General features: G+C 37.6%; 1 protein-coding gene across 3 annotated transcripts; it reads right to left on the minus strand.

The window, feature by feature from the left end:
* Positions 1-288: 288 nt before the first annotated feature.
* On the minus strand, positions 289-20,126 carry YEATS4 (YEATS domain containing 4). Of its 3 annotated transcripts, none has more exons than XR_012078626.1 (8): positions 19,816-20,126; positions 17,117-17,236; positions 15,448-15,514; positions 15,252-15,346; positions 13,593-13,685; positions 13,415-13,502; positions 2,030-2,122; positions 289-1,198 (listed from the first exon to the last, which is right to left on the minus strand). XR_012078626.1 is itself a non-coding variant. In XM_006197815.3 (7 exons), the coding sequence occupies exons 1-7, from the start codon at positions 19,864-19,866 to the stop codon at positions 6,114-6,116; spliced, it is 684 nt and encodes a 227-aa protein (XP_006197877.1). In that variant the 5' UTR covers positions 19,867-20,126; the 3' UTR covers positions 5,634-6,113. The 3 variants fall into 3 exon arrangements, 1 of the variants encoding a protein (XP_006197877.1); XR_012078624.1 differs by having other exon boundaries at positions 2,020-2,122; XM_006197815.3 differs by lacking the exons at positions 289-1,198; positions 2,030-2,122 and adding an exon at positions 5,634-6,283.
* Between the last annotated feature and the right edge of the window lie 5,435 nt (positions 20,127-25,561).

Genomic DNA, 25,561 nt, shown 5'->3' on the forward strand with positions numbered 1-25,561 from the left:
AGAATGCATGAGGTGGTTAGATACTCATTCACTAAAGCAAACTGAGGCTCGGGAAAGTGAAATGATTTTTCCCTAATTTGCAGTAGTACATATAGCATAAATTCAAATCAAAACTACAGATGGGAAGAACATAAAGGAGATGAAAGGAAGCAGGATTTGGTGAGAACAAAGAGAAACTTTGTATGGTTAGAAGTTTACAGGGTCAGCTTGAATGGCATCCGTAATCTCAATGACATAAGAACTGAGGTAATCTGCTGATGTGCACAATAAGAGTAAATAGACTTGTGGTTTCAATTCATGCATGTAATTAAACCAAGTAGGGGTGACAATTCTCATTAATTTTGAGATCATGATTTGATCAGATAAGCTAGAAGGAGATTAAACCAAAATTTTGATGACAGGGATTTGACTGTGTCAGTAACAGTACACCCCAACTTACAGACTCCTTTCTTGGAAAGCCTTTATCCAAGTTGACTGCCAGTTCACACACTGTTCTCGAAGCCTTGGTGTAGCTGTACAATGATGTGCCGTGACTGCTCAGCCAGAGAATGCTGAGTTCAAATTCTACCTCTGGTCCCAATGGACTGTGTGACTTTGAAAGTCATTTAATTTCTGCAAGACTTTACTCCCCCATCAAATGAAGGAACTGAATTAGATGTTCTCTAAGCCACCTTCCAGTTTTATGACCCTATTAATTTAGCGAATAAGCAGAGTGGTGATTCAGTGGACTGGAAATTTTCAAACAGCAATGACCTGGAATTCACTAAGGGTAGATAAGGAATTACTGAAAAGTAACGAAGCCTGGAGACAGAGAGCAGTTAAGCTGGTGGGGAGGGGGGAAGCCAGTGAAAGTGAGAAAGTAAACTGATTGGGAGAGGCTACCCAGAGTTATGGATATCATGGGGTATCTAGGTGGTCAATTAAAAATCATTTTAATTGAAGATAACTAAAATAATTAAAAAGCCAGATCAGAGAGTCCAGCCTGGGACAGAAGACAGATAAAATCAGGATCACGATGTTACTTATCCCTGTTCACTGGATGATGCACTGAAGAGCACAGGTCTTACCCATAAGCTCCTCCAGTAAACGTCCTGAAGTCCTGGCCCATCAGCTTCTCACATCATTTGCAGGCCACGTTTCACGTCCCTGGGCTGTCATGTGACACTTCACGATGATCTGGTTCATAGGAGGCAATGTTCTGATAATCAAAAGACACCATATTTTCCTTTTCACTTTAAAATGATTTTTAAACTCTCTTTCATGCAAATGAAATGCACTATTAATGTAAAAAAAACTCTAACATTCACACACATAATGTGGATAGGGGCAGTCCCTCAAATTCCTCTTCCTGTTGTTAAGACTGGTGACAATTCCTCCAAGTAATGTTTTCTCTGTCTATCCTAACGTAACATTATGTACAAAAATGGAACCGTGAACACTGTTTTGCAAGGGACCTTTTGTTTCTCTCACTAACCAGTATAATTCGGACACTTTTCCATGTCAGAGCATGTAGCTCTGCTTTATCCATTCTGACAACTACGGAGGAGTCCACCGCGTCACTGTATCATAATTTACGCAGCTTTCATTGATGCACATTTACCTTGTTTCTAATTTTTCGGTTTATAAATGATACTACAGTGAACATTCTTGTATATGTCTCACATCTTCGGATAACTGTTTCTCAATAATAGATACTTAAAACTCTAATTGCTTACTTCAGTAAAAAGTTAACAAATGTAAATTTTAAAAATGAAATTGCTGACTCAAAGGATATTTTAGTAGATATTGCCAAACTGTCCTCCAAAATGTTGACTCAATTTATAATCCTACCAGTGTATGAAAGCAGCTGTTTCCCCACTCTCTAGCTAGCACTGGGCAGTCTTTTTCTTTCTTTCTTTTTCTTTTTTTAAATCTTTCCCATCTCCTGTAGATGTAGAGTTATCAGATTCAGCAAGTAAAAATAAAGAATGTCTAATTAAACATGAATTTCAAATAAACAAACAACAAAAAAGAGATTACCCATCTCCACCTGCAAACTGGCTCTGTTTCTGGTCTCTCCTTTGGTATCATCAGTGATTGTCTTCTCTGATTATCAACAATTAACTGAAATTTTTTTTTCATCCTAAATAAGAAATATTTGCTGTTTAAATTTGCGTATTCTTAAGATTTAGTGAGAATAAGCATATGTATTGGCCACTTTTATGCCCTCTTTAGTGAACTACCTGTTTGTATCATTTGTTCCTTTTGCCAGTAGTTTATTTGCTTTCCTTAATGATTTGCAAGAATATTTTTATATTAAGGAAATAGACCATGTTATATATGACCCAGTTTCCCCTTTGAATATTTTTGTTTTCCCCTCATCTAGAAATGTTACATTTTTATGTAGTCCAGCTTATCAAACTGTACCAACATGACAGTTCCTCAAATCACCTGAATGCCTTGTATAAATGCAAATTCCTGGGCTCCATTCCAGACCCAGCTAATAAAATTTCTGGGGGTGAAACTTGGAACTCTGTACTTAAAATCTCTGTAGGAGATTGTCTCCTTTCTCTTTTTCTATCTCCATCTTTTCTTTTTAACTCCTTCCCTCCCTTCCTCCTACCCATCCATCCAGACTTTTGTTATATTCAATAATCAAGTGAAAAATTTGCTAGAATTATTAAAATAAAAAAAATAGAAGTAAACACATAAACAATGCAAGTGGAAGCTATTATCTTCTGAGAGAGTGCACTGTGGTGAAAATGACTTAGTCTTTATTAGTTCTTGACTTCAAGGAGAAAAAAAGGAATTTCAATTTTTTTCTAACATTAAAAAAATCCCTTTTCTTATGGAAAATTTTAAGCATATATGCAAGTAGAGAGAATAATACTTCCTAACTTCAAAAATGATCAACATGGCCAATTTTGTTTCCTCTACATGCTGGATTCCCCCTACCATCACCCATTCCCCAGATTATTTTAAAGCAAATCCCAGGAGATTCCTAAACTCAATCAATTTGAGATCTACAACTTTATGATTTCTAGGTTTCCCACTGTGCTTTAAAAGTTCTTTCCAACTCCAGCAAAGTATTCACTGATGCTTTTTCAAGCAAGTACCTGTATGACCTCATTTTCTCTGGTTTCAGTCTCAAGAGTTTGAAGTCTATTATTATTTAAACAACAACAACAAAGACTAAAATCAAACGGGAGACATTTGAGGTAATGTTAAGGACTAGGTACCCAAAATGTCTTCTACAGGAAATTTCAAATACCTATTTTTAAATATTCCAACCAACAGGATTTAATACCAGAATTTTCTTACAAGTTACTAATGGCTACCAAGAGTCTTATCTCAGTGTTTCACATTCATGCCACCTGATGTTCATATCTGATAAAGTCTTAAATTACTCCAATTAGTTAAAAGAAAGGAGATTTGAGAAGTATTTAGGTATGAGCATCAGACAATTAAAAATGCTAATGCTTTGAACATGAGAAGAATTAAGAATTAGTGAAGCAGGAACATTACTAGTCTGAGCCACACTGCTGGTTGACTCAACATCTAGCTATAGTCCCTAATCTATCTGTAAAATATGGCTAGCACCACTACCCACCTCCCACACTGTATAGAAAAATGAGACTTAACATTTTGTCTTTAAAGAAGTGAGCTGCCTAATTAGACACCTTTCCTTTAATTACTTAGTCTTTATCTCAGTGAAGTTACTAATCCTTGGTAAATATTCTCTTCCACTTACAGAAGAATAGGGAAATAGAAATCAAGACCTTATAGAATATTTTCAAGGTTTTTATAATTCTAAGCAAAATTTGCCACTTAAATGTTTAAATTTTTTTTTTGAGATAAAATTCACAAAGTATTCATTTAAACCATTTAAAGAATGTACAACTGAGTGTTTTTAGTACATTCACAAAGTTGTGCAATCACCACTACTAATTCTAGAACATTTCATCATCCCAAATGGAAATCCCCTGGCAACAACTAATTCTTTTTTTTTTTTTAAAACAGATTTGCCTATTCTGAATATCGAACATAAATAGAAGCATGTAATATGTGGCTTTTGTGTCTGCCTCCTTTTACTTGGCATATGTTTTTAGGATTCATTCATTTTGTAGTAGCATCAGTACTTATTTCCTTCCTCTGGCTGCATAATATTCCACTGTATGGACAGACTACTTTTATTCATTCGTCAGTTGATGAATATTTGTTTTGGGTTGTTTCCTTTTTGGTATTATGCATAATCTGCCATGAAAATACACGTACAGGTTTTTGTGTGAACATGTTTTCATTTCACTTGGGTATACACTTGGGAGTAGTGCAATTACTGGGTCATTAGAGTAACTAAGCTTAACTTTTTGAAGAACTGCCAAACTATTTTTCAAAGTGGCTGCAATGTATGAGGGTTCCTCCCAATTTCTCCACATCCTTGTCAACTTACTTTGTTTTTGTTTTGCTTAAAATCACAGCCACCCTGGTGGGTGTGAAGTAGTACCTCCTTGTAGTTCTGATTTGCATTCTCCTAATGACTAATGAAGCACTCATGGGCTTACTGGCCATTTGTATTTCTGTGGAGAAATGTCTATTCAATCCTTTGCCCATTTTAAAATTGGGTTGCTGTTCTTGTTTTGTTAGTTCTCTGCATACTTATGGGAGATCTTATTTAGACTAAAACCAACATACAAATAAGAGCTGACAGAAGGCAAGACTGAGTCATGATGACATATTTTGAACTCTTGTATTCATCCATGCATAAAGTCAGAATTACCTCCATGAACTTTAGTTTTATGAACCAATACATTCATGGGGGCTAATGTGACTGGAATAACGGAGGGATGGTCTCCTATGTCAGGGTTCCTTAAGTAGAAAGGGACTTTTCCACCATCCCTTTTTTCTGATCTCTTCCCAAGCCCTAGCCTACAATGTAGACACTGGGGTAGGAGGTAGGGGAAAGCTGAATGACGCCTGGCACAATCCCCAGGGGCCCCTGGCAGAAAATTTAGACCACAGAGAGTTTTGCACAATCTCTACAATGCTTACAAATGTCACAACCTAAAAAAAGTAAGCAAAAGTAAGAAGTAACCAATCCACCAGGGCAAAGAGATAAAAGTGTTTTCAAGTATTAGAGTGGCTAGTTACGACTCCAGAGTATAAATCTGCATTAGGCAAAGGCATGATTGCCATTTTTTAGGAGCTTGTAACTTATATCAATGTTACATGTGTTTTCCCCACATACTTTCCTATCTATTGTTGTTCCTAGGCTACCAAGATGGTTCAGCCAACACGGCCTTAAAAGTTAGTACCACTACCGCTCAAATTAGAGGATTCGAAAGAAGAGGGCTCACCACGTGAATCTGAACAAGACAGCCTGAGGAGAAGGTAGAGAAATTAAAGGTAGTGTGTGAAACTGATGCACAGCTGCATCTTGTGTCTTTGGAACATGCATGAGAGATTAAATATTTTTCTAAGTGAAAACTAATGACACTGTGGTAGTTAGGCAGAACAATATTCAAGATATGATTTTCGCTGTCAAAGAGCTTCTTTATGCCATGAGGACTGCCAATAAGAGATGTGTGGTCACAGTACTATAGAGAAAGAGTTCCAGGTCTTCAAGACAAAGAAACACATCAGGAGCAGAAACAGCATCCATGAACGACATTTATTGAGTGCTCACTGGGCACTGGGCACATCAGATACAAGAGTTAGGATAGGGGCAGGTAAGAACTTAAAAAATTTAATATACACACTAATTTTACCACTAATTCTAACTACCAGGGAGGTACAAAATTTGTACAAGTTATACCTTACAATGAAATTTTGATGCCTGTTAAAAAGATAAGCTATACATACAATGCAATAAAAATGTTTTAAAATTGTGCTTAACACAGAACTACCCTGAAATGGGTTGATGACATGCTATACAGCATTCATCCTTATACACATATGTATTTCACATTAAAGATCGCTTGAAAAGCTCAAATACTTTGCCCCCACTGCTGAGAAATCTATGGCCGACAACTGTAAATGCAGTTCCTCTGAGAAACATGCCAGCATTTGCAGTCCATCTCTTCTTTAAAGTCCCTTATTTTCAGTTTTGCTTACTATCAAGTTTTCTTCCGAACTCTTTATATTTCTTTTGTCTGATCATCTTCTTCGAGTTTCCTGATTTCATTTTTTAAACAATTTATAGTTTCACGACTTGCTTTTAATCTCTCCTTAAGCTCTGCAATTTCAAAGCTTGTTTTCTTTTTCGCAGCTTCTAATTTTTCTCTAGTTTTCACTTCAAGTTCTGCAACTGAAGAAAATATACACTTTTACTGATTCATTTCATTTTTCTCATATGTCTAAGATATGTCACAGAGTAATACATGCAGCATTTCCTCAGGTTAGTGCTCCCACGACGAAATGAGGATAACTTAGGATATGGAACTTTAAACATGGGCGTGGGAAAGAAATTCTCAACTGTCAAGAGAGGATCTAAGATGTTTTCTGCCAAAAAGAATGAAATTCTGGCCACTAATATTTTAATTTTAATTCACAGTTAAGATTTTAAGATGTAATGTTCTTGTTTTTCTCCACATACGTATTTATTTGGAAATAAGGGAGCATGCAATCCAAGAGACATCCAGCTAATAAGAGTTAACTAAACAGAGTACTTGTAAATGTGTAAATTTGTAATTTATGTACAGGTAAAGTTTACATAAACAAAATCACACTGGTAAAACAGATCTATATCTTTTTTCAAAAGAAGACAGTATTAACCATCTAGGTTTGAATTCCAGCTCTATTATTTATTCACTGTGCCACTTTGAATAAGCTATTTATTACCTCTGTGCTCATTTCCTCATTTCTAAAATGAAGATTATAATAGCAAACACCTCTTAATATTATTTGTTGAAAAGTTTCAATGAAATAGTATATAAAGTATCTAGAATAACTGGCACATAAAAAGCCATATTAACAACTCTTATGACAGAGGATCACTAAATGATATTCAAGACATTCTTGCTGGCTACATAAAAATTACTAAAGAAAAAATATCATTACTGCAAAACAGAATGTATCTATTTAAATATTCCACTTGGATAGTGTAACAGTATGTTTTACAAAGAAAAATAGCTATTACCACCCAACATTTCCACCTTGTGGACATTTCAGGTAATTGCTGCCGATGACTATAAAGGCATAGTTGTACTTCTCTTAATATAAGATGATCGCTGACTGGAAGCAGCATGGTTCGGTGAAGAAAAAACCCCAAATCCCTTGAAATGAGGAAGACTTTAGCTCAAATACACCCTTGACCCCTTATTAGCTGAATGCTGGTATCTCTAAGTCTCCCTTCATTTCTGTATGATGTGGTTAAAACTTAACATTTCTCAGAGGATTTATGAGGATTAAGTAATATATGTAAAGCATCTAGCACATTAAAAACAAGCAATGTTTCCTTATTTTGCCCTTGCTGGTAACTTTCTTTTTGTGATAGATTTTGTAACACAGGTAAATTTTTATACTGCCAAAACAACCCATATTTTTCTTTGTAATTTCTTTCACTGCTTTTATTTTTAAGATTGTTTTTGAAAATAGGCAGTACATACACATGATACAAAATTAAAAGGCTGAAAAGTGCAGAGAATGAAAAAAATGTCTCCTTTCATCCTTGCCTCCCAGCAACAAGTGCTCTTCCCAGAGATAATCACTGTTATGTTTCTTTGGTCTCTTTCCAGAAGTAATCTGTTCAGAGACAAGCATACACCTAAGTGTGACTTCCTCTCCTTGTCCCCAACACAAGTAGTGTCACACTCACTATGCACACTGCTCTGCAGCCTGCTCTTTCACTTAACATTACTGTATCTGACAGCTCATTCCTTATCAAAGAGCTGTCTCACTCTTTCAATGGCTGCGGAGAACCTCGTTGAATGGACACATGAAATTCATGTATCTGTCCCCTCTGACGCACAGCTGGAGTATTTCCATTTTTCTCCCTGTTAACGAACAATGCAATAATGTGTATGCTGTGCATAATCATTTCGGTATACTTGGGGGATACACTGCTGTAAACAGTAATTGTTAGGTTGAAAGATATTTGCACTTGTAATTTTGGAAGAAAGCCAAGTGACTCTTCGAGGTTCTATTAAATTTAAAATCTCACTAGAATTGTATGTCCATTTTCCTACTGCATCAATTTTTTGGTCTTGGTTACTCGGAAAGGTTGAAAATGGTATTTCAGAGTAGTTTTAATTTACATTTCTATGACTTCTGAGGCTGACGATCTTTCCATGTTTTGGGGACATTTCTCCCTTTCGTTTTATGAATTGTTTTTCTTTTGCTCATTTTTCTATTAGGTTATTGGCTCTCCACTCCACCCCCCAACCGTTTTTTCTTTTTTTTTGAGTTAGCTTTTTTAAACTAACATATAACATATTAGTTTCAAGTGTACAATATCATGATTCAGTATTTGTATATATTGCAAAATGATCATCACAGTAAGTCTGACGTTAACATCTATCACCATATACAGTTACACATTTTTTTTCCCTTGGGATGAGAAATTTTAAGATCTACTCTCTTAGCAACTTTCAAATATGCAATACAGTATTATTAACTATAGTCACCATGCTATAAATTACATCCACATGACTTTTTCTTTTATAACTAGAAATTTGTAACTTTTTGCCCACCTCTTGCCTCTAGCAACCACCAACCTTTTCTCTGTATCTGTGAGCTATTATTTTCTTTTAAGATTCCACATATAAATGAGATCATACAGTGTTCGTTTTTCTCTGTCTGATTTATTTCACAGTGCACAATGCCCTTGAGGTTGATCCATGTTATTGCAAATGGCAAGATTTCCTTCTTTTTTATGGCTAAACAATATTCCACTGTATGTTTATGCATATATACACCACATTTTCTGTATACATTCATCCATGGATGGATGAACACTTAGATTGTTTTCCTATCTTGGCTACTGTAAATAATGCTGCAAGGAACATGGAGATGCATGTGTCTTTCTGAGTCAGTGTTTCCGTTTTCTTCAGATATGTATCCAGAAGTAGAATTGCTGGATCATACTGTAGCTCTATTTTTAATTTTCTGAGGAACGTCCATACTATTTTTCACAGTGGCTGCACCATGTATATTTCCACCAACAGTGCACAGGGTTCCCTTTTCTGTACTTCCTTGCCAATACTTGTCACTTGTCTTTTTGATAATAGCCAATCCAACAGGCAGGAGGTGATATCTCATTGTGGTTTTGATTTGCATTTCCCTGATGTTTAGTGATGTTAGTGATGTTGAGCATCTTTTCATGTACCTGTTGGCCATCTGCATGTCTTCTTTGGAAAAATGTCTATTTGGATCTTCTGCCCAGTTTTTAATCAAATTGTATGCTTTGGGTTTTTTTTTTTTTGCTATTAAGTTGTATGAGTTTATACATTTTGGATATTAAGCCCTTATCAGATATATAATTTGCAAGTATTTCTTCCCATTTAGTAGGTTGTCTTTTCATTTTGTTGATGGTTTCCTTTGTTCTGCAGAAGCTTTTTAGTTACTGGTTTTTGGTCTTTCCTAATGATGTGCAGGAGCTCTTTATATATTAAAGACACTAGTCATTTGTGACATGAGTACAATGCTTTTTCCTGGCTTTGCTGACAATGCTTTTACTATGCAGAAATTTTTATTTCCTTGCTCCCTCTCTCCTCATCAATTAAAATACATAGTGAAAGGCACATTGTTAGATGATAAGATGCAGAGGTAGGAGACAGACAAGAAAAATGTACTACAGCATCATGAGGTAATCACAAGGAGCTAGGAGAGCAGACTGGATTTACACCATTGGGAAAGGGCATGTGTGTGTATCAAGGAAGACTTCTAGGCAGCAGCAAAATCTGAACTGAGGTTTAAAGACTGAGAAAAGAATAAGGCAGGTGAACTGGAATAAAGATTTGGGAAACAAAAAGGAGTCCCATATGACTATAACAAGTAATTTTAAATAGAGTCAGGAAGACCTAATTTAACTCATTTGTCAGAAGGGCAGCATTCACTACAGATTCTTATTGTTTAATTTAGTCTTTTTACTTTACTTTTGACAAATCATAGGATTGCAAAGGGAACCATATACTGGAAGAACTGGGTTAATTAACAATGAGATCCTACGGGAAAATACTAAAAAGCTTCTTTCGGCTTGTTCTAGTTTTCTGCTTCCTATATATAAATGCTCATATATATTTTAAAAAATTTTCTGTTTTAAATTTTCAAATGAAGCCTCAATTTAGAGTAAATCAATCAAAGAAAAAGAACTACTTTCATGAAGCCAAGGTAGCTTGCAGGTTAGAAGCACAGACTGTAAAGCTTTTATACAGAGATAGAACAACGTATTGGTTAAGAACACAGACTCTATCTGGGTTTAAATCCTGGCTCTGCTGGGTGATTTGGGGCAAGATATCAAATTGCTCTATGATCTGTGGTCTTACCTACAAAGTGGGGCTAACAGTACCCTCCTCCTAGTACCTTGAAGTGTATTCAGTGAGTTAAGAAATGTAAAGCACTTGTCTAGTACATGTACGTTCTCATTAAGTGTTCGTTATCACTTTAATTATTCCTTGTAAAATCAATTTCTATTAAATGCCACATCAACAGTGCTTAATTTCCATGGCTTACTAGTATAAATACCTTTATAAATTTTTAATGTGCTGTATAATAAGCAACCTCTATCTTATTACTCTATCTAAAAATATTACTGTTTCTCGATCCTAAGTTCTAAGGATCTGGGATCAAGTCCCGGCTCTACCACTAACTAGTACTTGGGCAAGCTTCTTAACCCCCCTGTACCTCATTTTCCTTTTCTAAATAGATTAACTAATAAAGTTACTGTAGATTTCAATCAGTTTATGCATGTACAGACTTAGAACAGTGCAAATAGTAAGTACTCAATATATCTGATATTATTACCAAATATTGAGCACAATGCTCTCAAATTGGTAAAAGTGTACATTTTTTAGACCTCTGACTAATATTCTTGTTGCCTGCCTAAAAGGCCTATTCACACAAACAATTCATGAGAATGCAAGGTTCACCACATCTTTAATAGTACAACTATTAGAGACTCCTTTTGCTCATTTGATACATATATAGCCACCCACTACTGTTTGGTTTGCATTTAAAAAATTACTAGCAGTGTCGAATATTTCCCTTTTTATTTACTAGTCATCTCTTTTTTTCATCTGTTTATCCATGCCTTTTGTCTATTTATCAGCTAAAGTTTAAAAATATTTTTTCTATTTTATTTATTTTAGGGTTTTAAAGATATTAATTCTTTGCCATATTTTCCACAAATTTATTTTTCTTTTTGCCCTTTAGAAATGCAGAAATTAATTTTTTTAAACAAAATCAAGTTTATCTTTCTTTTAACATAATTTCTTTTAACACCTCAAATTTAGAAATTCTTCCCTAGCCAGGAAAGACAGTCTTTTTTTCTAATTTTTTAAACAGCAGGTTAACTGTCATTAATTAAACTAGAATTTGTTTTGGTAACTGCTATGAAGCAATGATCTAAATTAAATTTTCTTGCCAAAAGCTCATCTATTGTGCCAATACCATTTACGGAATTATCTTTTTCTTCCTTATGGATTTGATACTGTTGAGAAAATAAACTGAAAATAATACAAAACATGCAACTTACTGATAAAAGCTCCCAAAGCTTATAAAGTTGCATACAAAAGCTTTAACAAATCAAAATTAATGTATAGAAAAATCTTTTTATAACACAGATTATTTATATTACACATAAATGTATTAATATTAGTTTTGTTGAAAACACAAAAATGTGGACACTTGAATTTTAAAAGAGAAGCTTCCTCTACGAATTGGCCACATTTATGGGAGAAACAAGATCCAAAATGGAAAGAAAATGACCAGTGACAGATTACGGTAGCATATTGCTTCAGACCTTGCAAAGTGATCACATACGTATCTGCTTTGCGTTCACAATTCAGTAGACCAGGTAAATACTTTTACAGATGTAGAAACTGAAGCATAAAAATTTTAAATGAGTGTGATTTTAAATTTTAAACAACTACCAAGCGGCAAAATTACAACCAGTATTCAGATCTTTTAACTCCGAGTCACGGGTTTCATGAAAATACAAACAAAACACTATGTATAACCATTAATGGTCAGACAACAACCTCTTTCTCCTCTACATTCTCGTCCCCTACTCCCATTTACTAGATCCCTTCTCCCAGCCTACAAATAAACTGGTCTATTTCCCCTGGAAAACACCGCCCTCTTGACCTCATATCCTGCTCCTGCTACTGCTTCAAGGACTGCTTTCCCTTCACAGCCAAGCTCCAAGACAGAGCTGTGCACTGCGCCTGTCCCCAGTTTCTCTCATCTCACTCTCTCTTGATCCACTTCAACTGGCCTTCTGTCCTGACTGTTCTCCTTCAACCGCCCCCATTAAGATCACCAAGGGCCTCCACCTTGCGGTCACCCACTTCCTGGCTCAACTCACCTGACCTATCAGAGGTACTGGGTACAGTTAATGACTATTTCTTGATGTACTTTCTTCACTTGGCTCTAGGATTACGTGCACCTAGCTTTTCTCCCTTCACACTCATTTTTCTTTCTTAAGTTCCCATGCTGGTCAGCTTCTTAATCCTTAAATGCTGGAGTGCTCAGGGCTGTCTTGAACGCTTCCATCTTTACTCACTCTTTTGATGATACTATGTGGTCTCACAATTTACAAATCCATCTCTGTATTAACTTTCAAATTTATATCTTTAGCCCAGACCTCTCCTTGAATACCAGACTTGGGGTACAACTCCCTTCTCCCTTCAAACGAATGAAAGATCAAAGGAATAACTGAAGGAATGGTGACAAATATCAACACAGGGTTGGTAAACAGGTTTCATTTTCATCTTGAATGCCAACTGCAAATGACAGGCAACAGTTGCATCAAATCCTGTGCAGTGGATTCTGAGGCCACATCAGCTTAGAGGGAAAATACACCATGACTGATGAACACTGAGGCATTCTGGTTTTCACCCTCTCAGCATTAATATAAAACTATATAAAATTAATATAAAACTGTCACAGTATAGCAAACTATAATAATGTTATGCAAAGTTCTTCAAACCAATTTTGTGAGTAAAGACTAGTAAAGAGAAAATGATCGAGCAGGTTAAGCAAGATTAATGAAAAGCTATGTTTAAATGTAATTAGTGAATAAAAGGCAAACAGAATTTCACAGTATGTGAGGGGTCTTTACCATTCTGACAGCAGGCCTACTTTGAGAACATCTAAAACATCCTTCCTATACAGCAATACATATTTTGTTTTATAATTTAATAGTCACTAATCATACAATCCTTTCACTATTAAAGAATACATTATTCTTCAGGGTTAATTATGAGCTCATGACACTTACATTCTGTTTCATGCTTATAGGCTCCTAAGGTAAGCTGACGAGATGTGGTTAATAACTGTTGCATCATCGCTGTTGGGTCTTGAAATATCTAATGGGATAGAATGAAAAAAAAAGCCTGATAACTTCAAAGTGTACCATTTAAGATGCTTTACAAACTCTCATCATTAAATCTACTTACCATTTCATCGTAGAATTCTGAAACCACTGTCTTTTTCCCCAGCATTGCATTGGTGTCTGACTGAAACAGCTTTAATAAGTGATACAGGGTTACCTGTGAAATAAAAACAGACATGATATCTGTGCAATGGTTTTCATCATCATCATGAGACATCATCATTTCTGTAACTGATTCAGTAAACATATCATATTCAGGACCTTGTCTCAACAACTTACTGTGGCAGATCACCGAAATTCTCTGTACTTTAATTTTTCTATTAGGTATTACTATCCATCCACATCTACTAACTACAAATGTTTTGAAGAGGGTAAGGATCTGTTACAAAACATCTCTAGAGAGTGACTGTATATAAAAGTCACACAAGACACAGCTATGGAAGTTAAACTGGGGAATCACTAAGACTTGAATTCTTTTAATTATACAAGTGAAGTTAGATTCACTGTGACAGTTACTCTGTGAAGATTAAAGTTTACAAATCTACTGTGGGGAAAAAAGATTTAATACTTTCAAAAGGAATGACCAATATTAAAATGCTCAGTGAGGGCAAGATAATTTCTCTAATGTAAGAATAAGATTATTACATAAATAGTATAATAAACAAAAAGTTACTCAGTGATAATTCACTTTGGCAAGAGCAACACGTCTTCAAAATACTTAAAGACAGATACAGTTAAGACATCAAAGGAAAAGCTTTGTAGCGCGATGTGCGATTACTTGAGCAAAATAAAACCTAGCCGGTGAAACATCAGAGTTCATGTTGAAGCTGCAGAAACCTATTTAGAACCTCAAAGAATTTTCCAAAAAGTTACCTAAAATCATTATAAAGTGTATGCATCAAATGCTATATTTAAAGCAGTGTGAGGTCTAAGTGGGGAGGGAATAGCTCAGTGGTAGAGCATGCGCTTAGCATGCCTGAGGTCCTGGGTTCAATCCCTAGTGCTTCCGGTAAATAAATAAGTAAACAAACCTAGTAACCGCCCCCCTCCAAAAGAGTGTGAGGTCTGAATGCAAATACTTGGGCTCAAAAGCCAGCTCTGCCACAATCAGCTCTGTGTTTTGAGCGTGTGGCTTCATCTCTGAGCCTTCGTACCCTCATCAACCCCACAAATTGCTGAAGGGTCAAAGTGAAAGCTTGAAGGGACTTTTTACATTATCAAGCAACAAACTGAAGAAGAGGTCAAAAGATGAAAACATCAGTGGTTTTAAATAAGGATTCACGAATAAGATATAAAGCTGCTAGGACTGATGGGAGTTTGAAAAAGCAGTAAGACTGTTTCAAGGCCTTTTAACTAAAACACTGGATATTCCCATTTCAGAGATCCTGTGGACTCAACCTGTTTATTACTAATAACCAAATGATACTAATGACTTTTAAACTTTTTGATGTAGTAAGCCTATGACTGCCATGATTTCTTTCAAATAACTGTTCACACTGTATCCCTTCATTTTATACTTGAAAAATGGAAGAGTTTTGAAAGGCACTTCACTTAAAAATGAAAAATCGTAACTCACGGCAAGTTACACCACGCCATAAGCTTACATAGAGTATATCTGAATAACAGTGTCAACATATAACAAGCTATTCATTAGGTACTGTTACATTTTCACAATTACTAAGAAAATACCCATTTTACATTTGCAAAGATTAGCATTACTCACAGGTCTTTCATTAGGATCAATGAAAAATATTTTGATGATTATTTCAAATTCACCCCATCCTGTTTCAGTAATTTCATATGGAGGCTTTGTAACAACTAAGAAAAGAAGAAATAAAACAATTATAAATTATAAATTATCGATACAGTTTCCCAGCTCTTTTTAAATGTATGTGTTATGAATCAAAAAACTACTGTACCTCTTAAAGGATTGCCATAGCTTTCATGTAATTTAAATTGGATTTTCTTCACATACGCTGACATATCCTAAAATACAGAGGAATTAATTAGTTCTGCCATCCACATATAAAACTGGGAGAGAACTACAGTGAGTATATATACTAATTTTATAAAAGATACTTCCCCTCAAATTTTATGGAAATCAATTTTCTAAAAACATGAATTATACCCTGGAGGTTTTTTTTATTTTAAACAAAGGAAGCTTGTGCTGAATTTTCATAACGCATAACGTACAGAAAATCACATGTCCCTAATTCACTTATTTTGCAAATCCTGTTTTTATACATCTCTGTAGACAATACTCAAATCAGTTTTGATTTTTCCATGAAACACAGTACATTTCCAATAATTTTAATAGAAATAACCACGTAAACCAAAGCAAATCTAAGAACTAAGCAACTTCAAAGAACAAAACTACACCATACAAAGGTCAACTAAGCTAAGCGACCTAAAACTGCTGGATGTAGAACCCCTCCTTTTCTTAATTTCATTTTGAAGCACAGAAGCATATTCATTAGTTCCTGCACATAAAAGGGATTCTCCCTGTGAAGATGGCCTCTTCAAAAAGAATTCATTATAGAGAAATAGGAAAAAGCAAAAAAGAGTAAGTCGCATTCAACAGTAATGTTCATTAATCTTCTTACTTGCTGCCCTCAGCTCAGTCACGGTTCTGCTTGGCAATTTAATGTGTGGCATATTGCCCTTCCTCTCATTTACCTCTACATTTGTAATCTCTTAATTTATTAAATGTGACTGAACATACTGTGGGGTTACGTGGGGAGAAAGTGTATTTCAGTATTGGAAGAAATTCTGAATGATAAGTCAGCATCTCCACCCTTAAAACTTACAGAATTATTTTGAATATTTATTAAATTCATTCACAAAATGTGTCCTCTTCATAAATTAAATGTATGTCCAAAATTCTAGTCTCCTACATATAATCCAAAGTGTTTGCAGCAGACTGCCTTCATCATGATCGAGCTGTGAATTTACCCCTGGGCTATTAGCCACCGTTTTCATCTTTTAAGTAACACCTCTTCATGACATCTCTAAATGATTTTTCAGACTTTCCAAACAGTGACAAATGATTACAATGATAACATAGATTCTCACTAGTCTTCTTGCTTCCACTATGTTGGCTCAATGATAACTGAAATACAGAATGAAGGGTTTTCAAGAGTTCATTCACTCAGTGCATATCTGCTGAATACCTACTATGTACTGGCTGCATTCCAGGCACTGAAGATTCAGCAGCAAAATAAAATTACCAGCAGCTAGATTACATAACAGTTTTGTCTTTCATAATCTCTGATGGTCTTATTATCAAATTATCACTTAAATTTACTCTTCCTGAAACATTTGATTATATACTAGGTTACCTTAAGGTGTGGTGATTGGAAGATGTACTGTGTTTCTAGCATAGTTCTTGTTACCATAACTTAATTAAAAAAATTATTTGGAAAAATTGATTTCTACTAACAATTATATGAAGATGACAGCTTTTACTTTATTCCATCAACTTTTTTATAATGGGTCAGTTTTATTATTAGGTTACTATAATATTACAAGTTATCTTCAAGCAAAACAAACTGTAGCTTCAAAAAAGTTTCAGGAAAAACAAGTACCTACCTCATTTCTATATGGCTTCACATATACTGTCCACTGATGGGTGTGCCCATCCTCCTCTCTTTTCTTTCCAAAATATCGAGCAACATTACCATAAACTATTGGTTTAACGATAGTAACCCCCTATAAGAAAAGTAATTTCAAAACCAATTAATATTGTATTGTTACCCAAATGAACAGAATGAGAGCTCTGAAAGCTTGTTTTAAGGAATGGCAGGCAGTCTAACAACCCAAGTTTGCTCCAACCATGGATTCCCCTCAAAAAATCAATTCCAGACAATTATCCTTATTTCATATTATCATAAATAACACTAGATTAATTACAATGTTCCCATTTTGAAAGTGTCTATTTAAATCATGTAAAGTACTTTGAGAGCTTTTTTTTTTCTTTTTTTTTTCTTTTTAAGAAACAGAAAAGGGTCTTCAGTGAAAAACTTTAAAGTAAGGTCTGGAGATGGTCATCGATTTTGACTGCCATCCCCTGCTGGTAATGTCCTTATTTCTCAGCTTACAGCAGTGTTTTCTAAAGCACAGCACAAAAATTAAAGGCAGTTTGGAAGAGGATTTTAGGTGGAATGAGGGCAAACGTTTTCCTTTTATTACTGATTGTGCTTACTTTAATCTGTATTAGACAAACCATAACTAGAACTAGCAATTCAAACCCACAATTTCAAAAATCGTAACGCACAGGAAAGGGCTTTAAAAATTGACAACCTGTTAAACATTACAGTTGGATTCAGATAATGATAAAAGGCACTTGGATGACTGAGCTTGGTAAACACTGGATGATGGAATGTTTGCTACTTCTGTGCTCAGTTCCAAGATGTACATACATGTTACTCATCACATCTGGTAAGAGTAAAAGGCAGTGAGTTTTAACAGATTATGACGGAAAGAAGAGAGGAAAAGTTTCAAGTGAAGAGAAAAAGCTGAATGTTGCACATGAATCTGAGATCAATCGTTCAACAGTAATAACCTGAAGGTCAAAGAGCAAGATACATCACACGTAAGAAGTGCTGGGCCAGTGTAATCAGCGGTTAGCAAGAAATGAGGAAGAGCGGTGAACAAATGGGAAAACTTTTCACTGTGACTAGATAATTCACAAATAAACCCAACACCTTTTAGCCTAAAGTTAGTTCAGAAGAAGGGAAGCAGTTTGCATGCGAACTTAGACAATCCCAGCCAGTGCTATTGGTATTCTTGTGACAACCAAAGATGGGGCCCCAGGTCCAAGGCTTGAATGAACACACAGAAGGAGCACTGACATGCTGAGTGGCTAACAGATCCTCTAGCTGCTACAGCGTTGCTAGGAACTTGCAGAGTTCCTCAGAACACCCTCTACCTGGGTGAACTTTAACTAAATTGTAAAAAGATGCTTACAAGCCCACATAACAATCAGCAAGGAGGAGAAATATGTCCCATATTTTAAAGTTTTACATGACTAACTCACACCCGTTTTTGGTGGAAAAGCTTTGAGGACTACAGACCTGATCTCAAGTCATTTTGGATTTAAAAACTTTCAGAACCCAACATGATTACAAGTAGAGAAAGTTCTGGAAGTTTGTCTCCAAAATCTAGCGTTGTAACACTTTGTTCAGCAGTACTTTCTGATCAGTCCAAAACCTGGCCCCAAAGCGTGGGCAAATGTATATGTTAATGAAGCTTATGGCACTATGAATTTTACCTGACATCTCTCTCCCCTTCCATTAAATTTCAGAAGCTTTTGAAACTTTCGAAGAACTCCCACTTTGCAAGAAGTACTAAAGCACTGTGTATGCTAATTGTATACACAGTATAAAATCACATGAAAACAATGTAACAGAGAGAAGAGATTGGTGCAAAAGTGGGTGATTCCTTTTTAAAGAAAAATTTCCTTTCTGCGATCAATTAAAACCAGAAGGGGTAAAATAGGTGTTTTATCGGGACCAGCTGGTCCTGTCGTAAAAAGTTAACGTCCCAGGGGATGTAGTGGGAGGAAATGTGTCACAGTGTCAAACACTACGGTAGGCTCTATGATAACTTCTATTAGAAACAAAGCAGCTAACATGGACTCAATGTTGCCTATGTGCTGGGCAGTGTTACGTTCTTTGCAGGCCTTGGTTAGTTTTTCGGCTGTAGCTTTGGGGCTTTATGAACACCATGAACTTGGGGACGTTTTCTGAACTTTTCTTCCCTCGGTTCTTCAGTTACTCGTGAATACTGGGGGGAAGAGGGGTTTGATGCTGCCTTTGTAAGGTTGCTATAGGGTCTGAATAAGAGAATCGGGTAAAGCGTTCACCTACTGGGCTTGTACTCAGTGAGTATCGAAAATGTGCTACTGTTATTATTCTCACAATAGGTGGGCACCCAGACCCCCACCCCGCCCCGGTTTACAGGTGACCTGGGCTGGCAGCGGAGGAGCACCAAGCCGGGACCTCCCAGCCCGTGTTTCTTGGCAACAATGTCCAGCTCTCCCCTGGGCACCACTGATGACATCTGATTTTTGGGCCGGGACGGAAGGCAGGCGGCGACGCGCGAGGCTGGGGCCCAATGAAACCGTGATGTTCCCTCTGGGGCTCGGACTCGCCGTCCTCCCGGAAACCGCGGTTCCATCCCGAGGCCAGAAGACGCGAGAGGCAACCAGCGGGCCGTCCCCGGCCGCGCAGGGAGGAATCGGGGCGCGAGAGCCTCTCCCGGAGGGGGGGCGCGGGCCGGGCACTGACCTTCACTCTCCCGCCGGAGTCAGGCCCAAATTCGGCCATTCTCTTGAACATATTGTCCTACGGAGGAAGCCGCCGCCGCCGCCGCCGCCGCCGCCAGGGAAAGAGACCGGGGCCGGCGGGCTCGCCGCTCCCCTCAGAGGCCCCGCTCCTCCCGCGCGGGCCCAGGAGGAGGGTTTCTGGCTGACGGAGGGCGAGTCACTGAGGCTCGGGGCGCTGAAGAACCGCCAACTCCTCACGGCGGGCGGCTTCCCGGAAGCCCATTCAGCACCGCGCCGGGGGAGAGCTGAACCCAAGCAGCTGCGGCGGCGGCGGCGGCGACGTCGTGCGCAGGCGCCGACGAGCTCGTGCACGAGCGCACATTACGCACACTGCGCACGCGCGGGCACTGCGCACGCGCATGACGCTTCACGTCTCGGTCGTCCGAGTCTGAGGAGTCCGGGCGTCTCCAGCCAGCCTGTCACCGCCACTGAACGCCTAGCTTCCTAATGACCGAGAAATTCGCTTTTGGAGGCAATGCCTCGCCATCGCCAAAGCATTACAGTTCTGAAATGAAGTTCACGAAATCTCACCCACCCACAGCTTTTCGTTGTCTTCATCCAGCCCCCTAGGCCTCCCAGACTTCCAAGCTTGGAGCGCTGATTTCTTCTTTTATTTGCTCCCCTTTTCGTTTCCTTTCTACCTTTTCTACTCAGTTTAGGTTCTAAGGCCCGTAACGTGGCACAACCCCCCCCTTCTTTGCCCTTCTGTGGTTCTAACGGCTTTGCAGGTTAGCGCAGTGCCAAGTTAATGATCTCCAATTTAAGCGAAGTATTAAGAGGTTCGCTCTCCCTTTTCTTCTGTTTTAAACTAGAAGCTATTCAGAACTTTTCGCTAGTCTCTTCAAACCTCCAACCCTCTCATTCTGATCAGGTGACTTGGCATCCTATTTCACGGAGAAAACAGACCTCCGTGCCCCCAGACCTAAACACGAGCTTTGGTTTGCCTGATATCCACCCTGCCTTTCTTCTCTTCTGTTCAAGAGGGAATCTTCTACTTTAAAATACTTCCGTCTGTGTTCTTGATCTCATTGTTTCTTGCTTTCTCAACGTTTTTGCCCCATCAGCCATCTCCACTCTGCCCTGCGTTGCCACAAACCTTAAATTTGTTAAAAACAAACAAACAAACAAACAAAAAAACCAATATCTGCAGGAGCACCATAAAATGAAGCACAGCAAACTGTGAGTTTCCAAACTGAAAGATCCTTCCAATCACCCAGGACAAAGATGACAGCAAATCCACATCAAGGCACGTCACCATGAACTTTGAGAACTCTGGGGATGAAGAGAAGATCCCACACAATTCCAGGTTGTAAAGACTCCAAAATCAGAATGGCTTCAGTCTGCTGACGAGCAACATTGGACTGTAAGGAACGATAGCGTTCTCTAGAGGCTGTTCCCCAGGTGGTCCCATTGCAATGGGCCACCTTCAAAATTCTGAAGGAAAATTAATTCCAACTTAGTGTCCCATACCCAGCCCACTAACAACCCAGTATGTGTGTGACTAGAACACACACGACTTTAGACATGCTAAATCTCAAAAAAAAAAAAAATAGTACCACTCTTGTACCCTTTCTCAGGGAGACTCTGAGAAATGTGGTCCAACAGGGAGATGTGGTCCAACAAACTGAGGGAATAAAATAAGAAGGAAGAAATTATGAAAAACAGGGAACATAGTGACTATCCAATATGGAGAGAAAAGAAGAGAATCCCAAAATGATGCGGAAAGAAAGAGCCCAGGATGATAGCCATGTATTAGACACAGACAGGAATCAGTCCCAGTTAGATTTGGTCAGAAATCTTTGGGAATTATTGCTTTCAAAAGATGAGATTGATGAAATTGTAGCTGCGTCTGAAGACCTGAGAGGAGACTTAAATGTAAAACTTAAAGAGTGGCAGATTAAGAAGTACAAGCTACTATGTATAAAATAAATAAGCTACGAGAAGATATTGTACAGCACAGGCAGTGTAGCCAATATTTTATAATAACTATAAATGAAATATAACCTTTAAAAATTGTCAATCACTATGTTGTTATATAATATTGTACATCAATTATACCTCAATAAAGGAAAATAAAAGACCTAGCGTTTGGGAGTTGAACTAATGACAGATAAACAGAAAGCTAAGCCAAGTTAAGAATCATGAAGTTATTAGCACTAGGGAAAATCTTGTATAACACAAGAAAGCATGACTATGTAAATACCAATTACTGATCATATATATATGTATATGTATATGTGTGTGTGTGTATATATATATTTACATTTTAAGGATGGATTTTGGAGAAAGGTGCCATGTGTGATGGAGATGGGGGAGGAGGAAATAGAACTTAATTCTTAACAGTGGGAAACAATAACTTAAAATGGAAAAATCAAGGAGCAACATAAGCCTAATACTTAAAGCATGAGAATAAATATAAACTCATTAACATTAAGCTAAAACAGTAGAAAATTGTTGCATGTGAAGGAGGAGAAATTGGGAGGTACATCTGTCAGAACAAACTTGTAAAACTATCTGACTCTGTAAGCCTCGAGAATTGATAACATTGTTAAAATTAAAAATGATTTAAAATATAATTCGTAAAATGTAATTTGTATATAGATGTGTGTTTAATTGAAAAATATTGTGTCTGTGAATGACTTTAGTCACTCCCGATTATAAGTTAGTATACATTATAGCAACTTCTAAGAAAATATTTTTAAGATGAGTCCACTGAATAGAAGTGCAAGAAATGTGCTCAGGGCTTAGCTATAATTAGTGCCACATGAAGAGCTCAGTTATCATCTGGAACATCACTCTGCATTTGAAATAATATCCTGGGGTGAAATTAAGGAACATGGAACTGAGTTTCTTTTAAAAATAATCAAATATTGATATTGAATTTGTTTTCTTCCAGAATAAGGGTAGAAATTTGGTTTGGAAACTTAATTGTATTAAAATAAAAGGTATAAGTAAGACTTGATATTTGTCAAAAACACTAAGCAAAATCTCCAACAAACATTGCTTTCCCCCTTTGGCCAACTTTCACCATATTCTCTGGTTATTTCTTCCATCAGCCATCATTGTGGGGCTATCCTGGTGCTTCTTGGATATATCCCATCTCTGCATCTGAGCTGTCACTCTTCAAGCCTCTCTCCCCTACCTTGACACGATCTTCATACGCCTCTAAACATCCTGATAAGAATAAACCTAAGTTCTTTCCCATTTATTCATACCCAGATGATCCCAGAACCTCAAAGCCTGAGGCTGCACCTGTGTTGGTGCCCTCCGCTGCCCTCCCGTGGCTGGTCTATGCTCTACATTCACGTAAGTTGACACCTGACCCTTGGAATCCCAGAAGCTGTTGTACTGCAATCATGTGGGCTCCGAGAGTAAGAAAAATCTCAGAATGCTCAACGTAGGGGAATATAGTAAGTAATCAGAAAGCGATTCAACTGATATCTATTGAGCATGTATCATGTTACAGACACTGTTCTAGGTGTTTGGAATGTGAGTGTAAAAAACAGTAAAACAAATTCTGCCCTCCTTCCTATAAGGAGAGTGGTCCAGCATGGTGTGTCAGAGATGCAAGCACGGTAAGAGGGAGTCCAGATGTGTGGGGAAGAGATGGCCCGGTGAGGGGTATCAGAGCCTGAGGGGAGAGCATCTATTCCATGGTGTGGCAGTGTTGGGAGATTGGTTACATACAGGCAAATTGGTCAGATATATGCATGTAATGAGGATACATTTAAAGGATATTAAAGACAGTGGGTACCAGGTTTCTCACTGTCATAGAAAGTAGTTACCAACATGGAAAAGGAGAAAATTAAAATGAGCCTAAAATGAGTGTAGGATTGGAATTGGAGGTATTATGTGAATGCAATTCAAAGAGATAGACATAGAAATACGTATCATGTAAATATGCACATCGTCTAGCTTTGTCCATTGATGGGGCCTGGGAATATTGACACCCTAGTGCCCAGGTCTTGTTTTCAAAATCCCCTTCTCCACCCTGAGGAATGAGGGCTCTTTGGAACAAAGGCTGATTCCAGGCTGAAACAGGAAAAGAACAAGGTGAACCTTGGAACATTTTGTGCCAGAAAACAAAAAGTGCTCAAAGAGTGATGGGAATGTGTCAAAACGACAGAGAGGCTAGCTTGCAGGGGCTGTAGTGGCCAAAACAGGGACAGTGTGCACGTCAGAATACATGACAATGATGGATTATGGCTCATTGTAATTTGATAACAGGAAGCCATGGGTCCGCTTGATATAATAAGTAAATGCATTAATTGAAAATTTGATGAGGAGCAATCTCAAAGTACCTTACCCTCTCCCAAATACTTCACAGTGGAGGTGATTTACAGACATCACTTTAATCAAATGATCAAAGTGAACATCATCACTGACAGAACATTTCAAAACCGCATGCCACCTGAAAAGACCCAAGGAGAGGCGCATGGCATCAGGTGTGTGGTGTTCCTGCCAAGGATGCACAGGCTGATCTAATCAGGAGAGCGTCAGAAAACCCTCAGGTGCTTTTACAACACAGCTGGTTTGCCATCTTCAAAAGGGCTAAAATCATTAAAGTCAAGGGAAAAAACTGAAGAAATGATCTAGGTGGAAGGAAACTGAAAAAACATGACAACCAAATACACCACATGATTCTGAATTAGATCTTTTTATTAAGAAGGACAAACGGGGAGAGTGGCTGAAACTGAATGGGATCTGATGATTAGGTGGCAGTAATGGATCAGTGTTAACGTCCTGATTTGAATGATACTTTGAGGTTATGTAGGAATTACATACCAAAGTACTCAGAGCCACTGGACACCATGTTTGTAATGTACGCTCAAAGTGTTCAGAAAAAATAAAAGTCTCCACTATACTTGCAAATTTGGGGAAAGATTGAAATTATTTCAATGTCTTTGTTTTGTTTTGTTTTGTTTAGCAGGTGGGAGGTAATTGGGTTTATTTAATTAATTATTTATTTCATAGAGGAACCCAGTACCTCCTCCACTGAACCCAGGAACAAAATTCTCAATTCAGATTGTCTTCATTTTTAGCCATTTGACATTCTGTTCCTTTTAAAATTTAACATTGCCCAATATGCACTGGTTATCATTTCCTGTTTTTGAAGATGACTGAACAGATGAAGGCGTCACATGCCTACATAGATGGGACTCTGCCTAAGATCCACTGAAGATGAACCCAGGACCTCCTACGTGGAAGCATGCACACCTACCACTTGAGCTTTACCCTCCCTCCCTCAATGTCTTTAAAAAAGAGGGAGAGAAAAAAAAAACCCTTTGTTCTTTTGGAATTTATATTTCAGCAAGAAGAGACAAATAAATACACAAGAAAAACATGTAGTCTAGCAAATGGTTACAGGCATGAGCCCGGGGGCCTCCCACAGTTAGGAATTAAATTGCAGAGGAAAGAGCTAGCCAAGAAGGACTGAGAAGAAGGCATCAGTGAGGCAGGATGTAATTGAGAAGCTGAGGGAGAAAGGCTTTTCTAGAAGGATGAAGTGGCTTAATTTGTCCGATGCTGCTGAGAGATCAAGCAAGATAAACAGAGAACAGGTGGTCCCTAGAGTTGGCCCCAAGGAGTCATGGGAGGAGGCACGTTGGAGCAGTCTTCAGCTGAGTGAGGAGAGCAGTCAGATTAGGAAGGGTTGAAAAGAGAAAGAGTGTGAGGACATGGAAAGTTGGTGGTTAGAGTTATCTTGT

Source organism: Vicugna pacos, chromosome 12, assembly GCF_048564905.1.
Source record: "Vicugna pacos chromosome 12, VicPac4, whole genome shotgun sequence".
Lineage (NCBI taxonomy): Eukaryota > Metazoa > Chordata > Mammalia > Artiodactyla > Camelidae > Vicugna > Vicugna pacos.

What these genes read in the sequence shown, in the direction of transcription:
- YEATS4 (XM_006197815.3), bottom strand. Translation starts at nt 19,866, where the DNA reads ATGTTCAAGAGAATGGCCGAATTTGGGCCTGACTCCGGCGGGAGAGTG. An exon ending in TTGATCCTAATGAAAGACCT is followed by an intron (nt 13,686 to 15,251) that starts GTGAGTAATGCT and finishes TTTATTTCACAG; the next exon opens with GTAACCCTGTATCACTTATT. An exon ending in CTATAAGCATGAAACAGAAT is followed by an intron (nt 6,284 to 13,414) that starts GTAAGTGTCATG and finishes TATTTTCTTCAG; the next exon opens with TTGCAGAACTTGAAGTGAAA.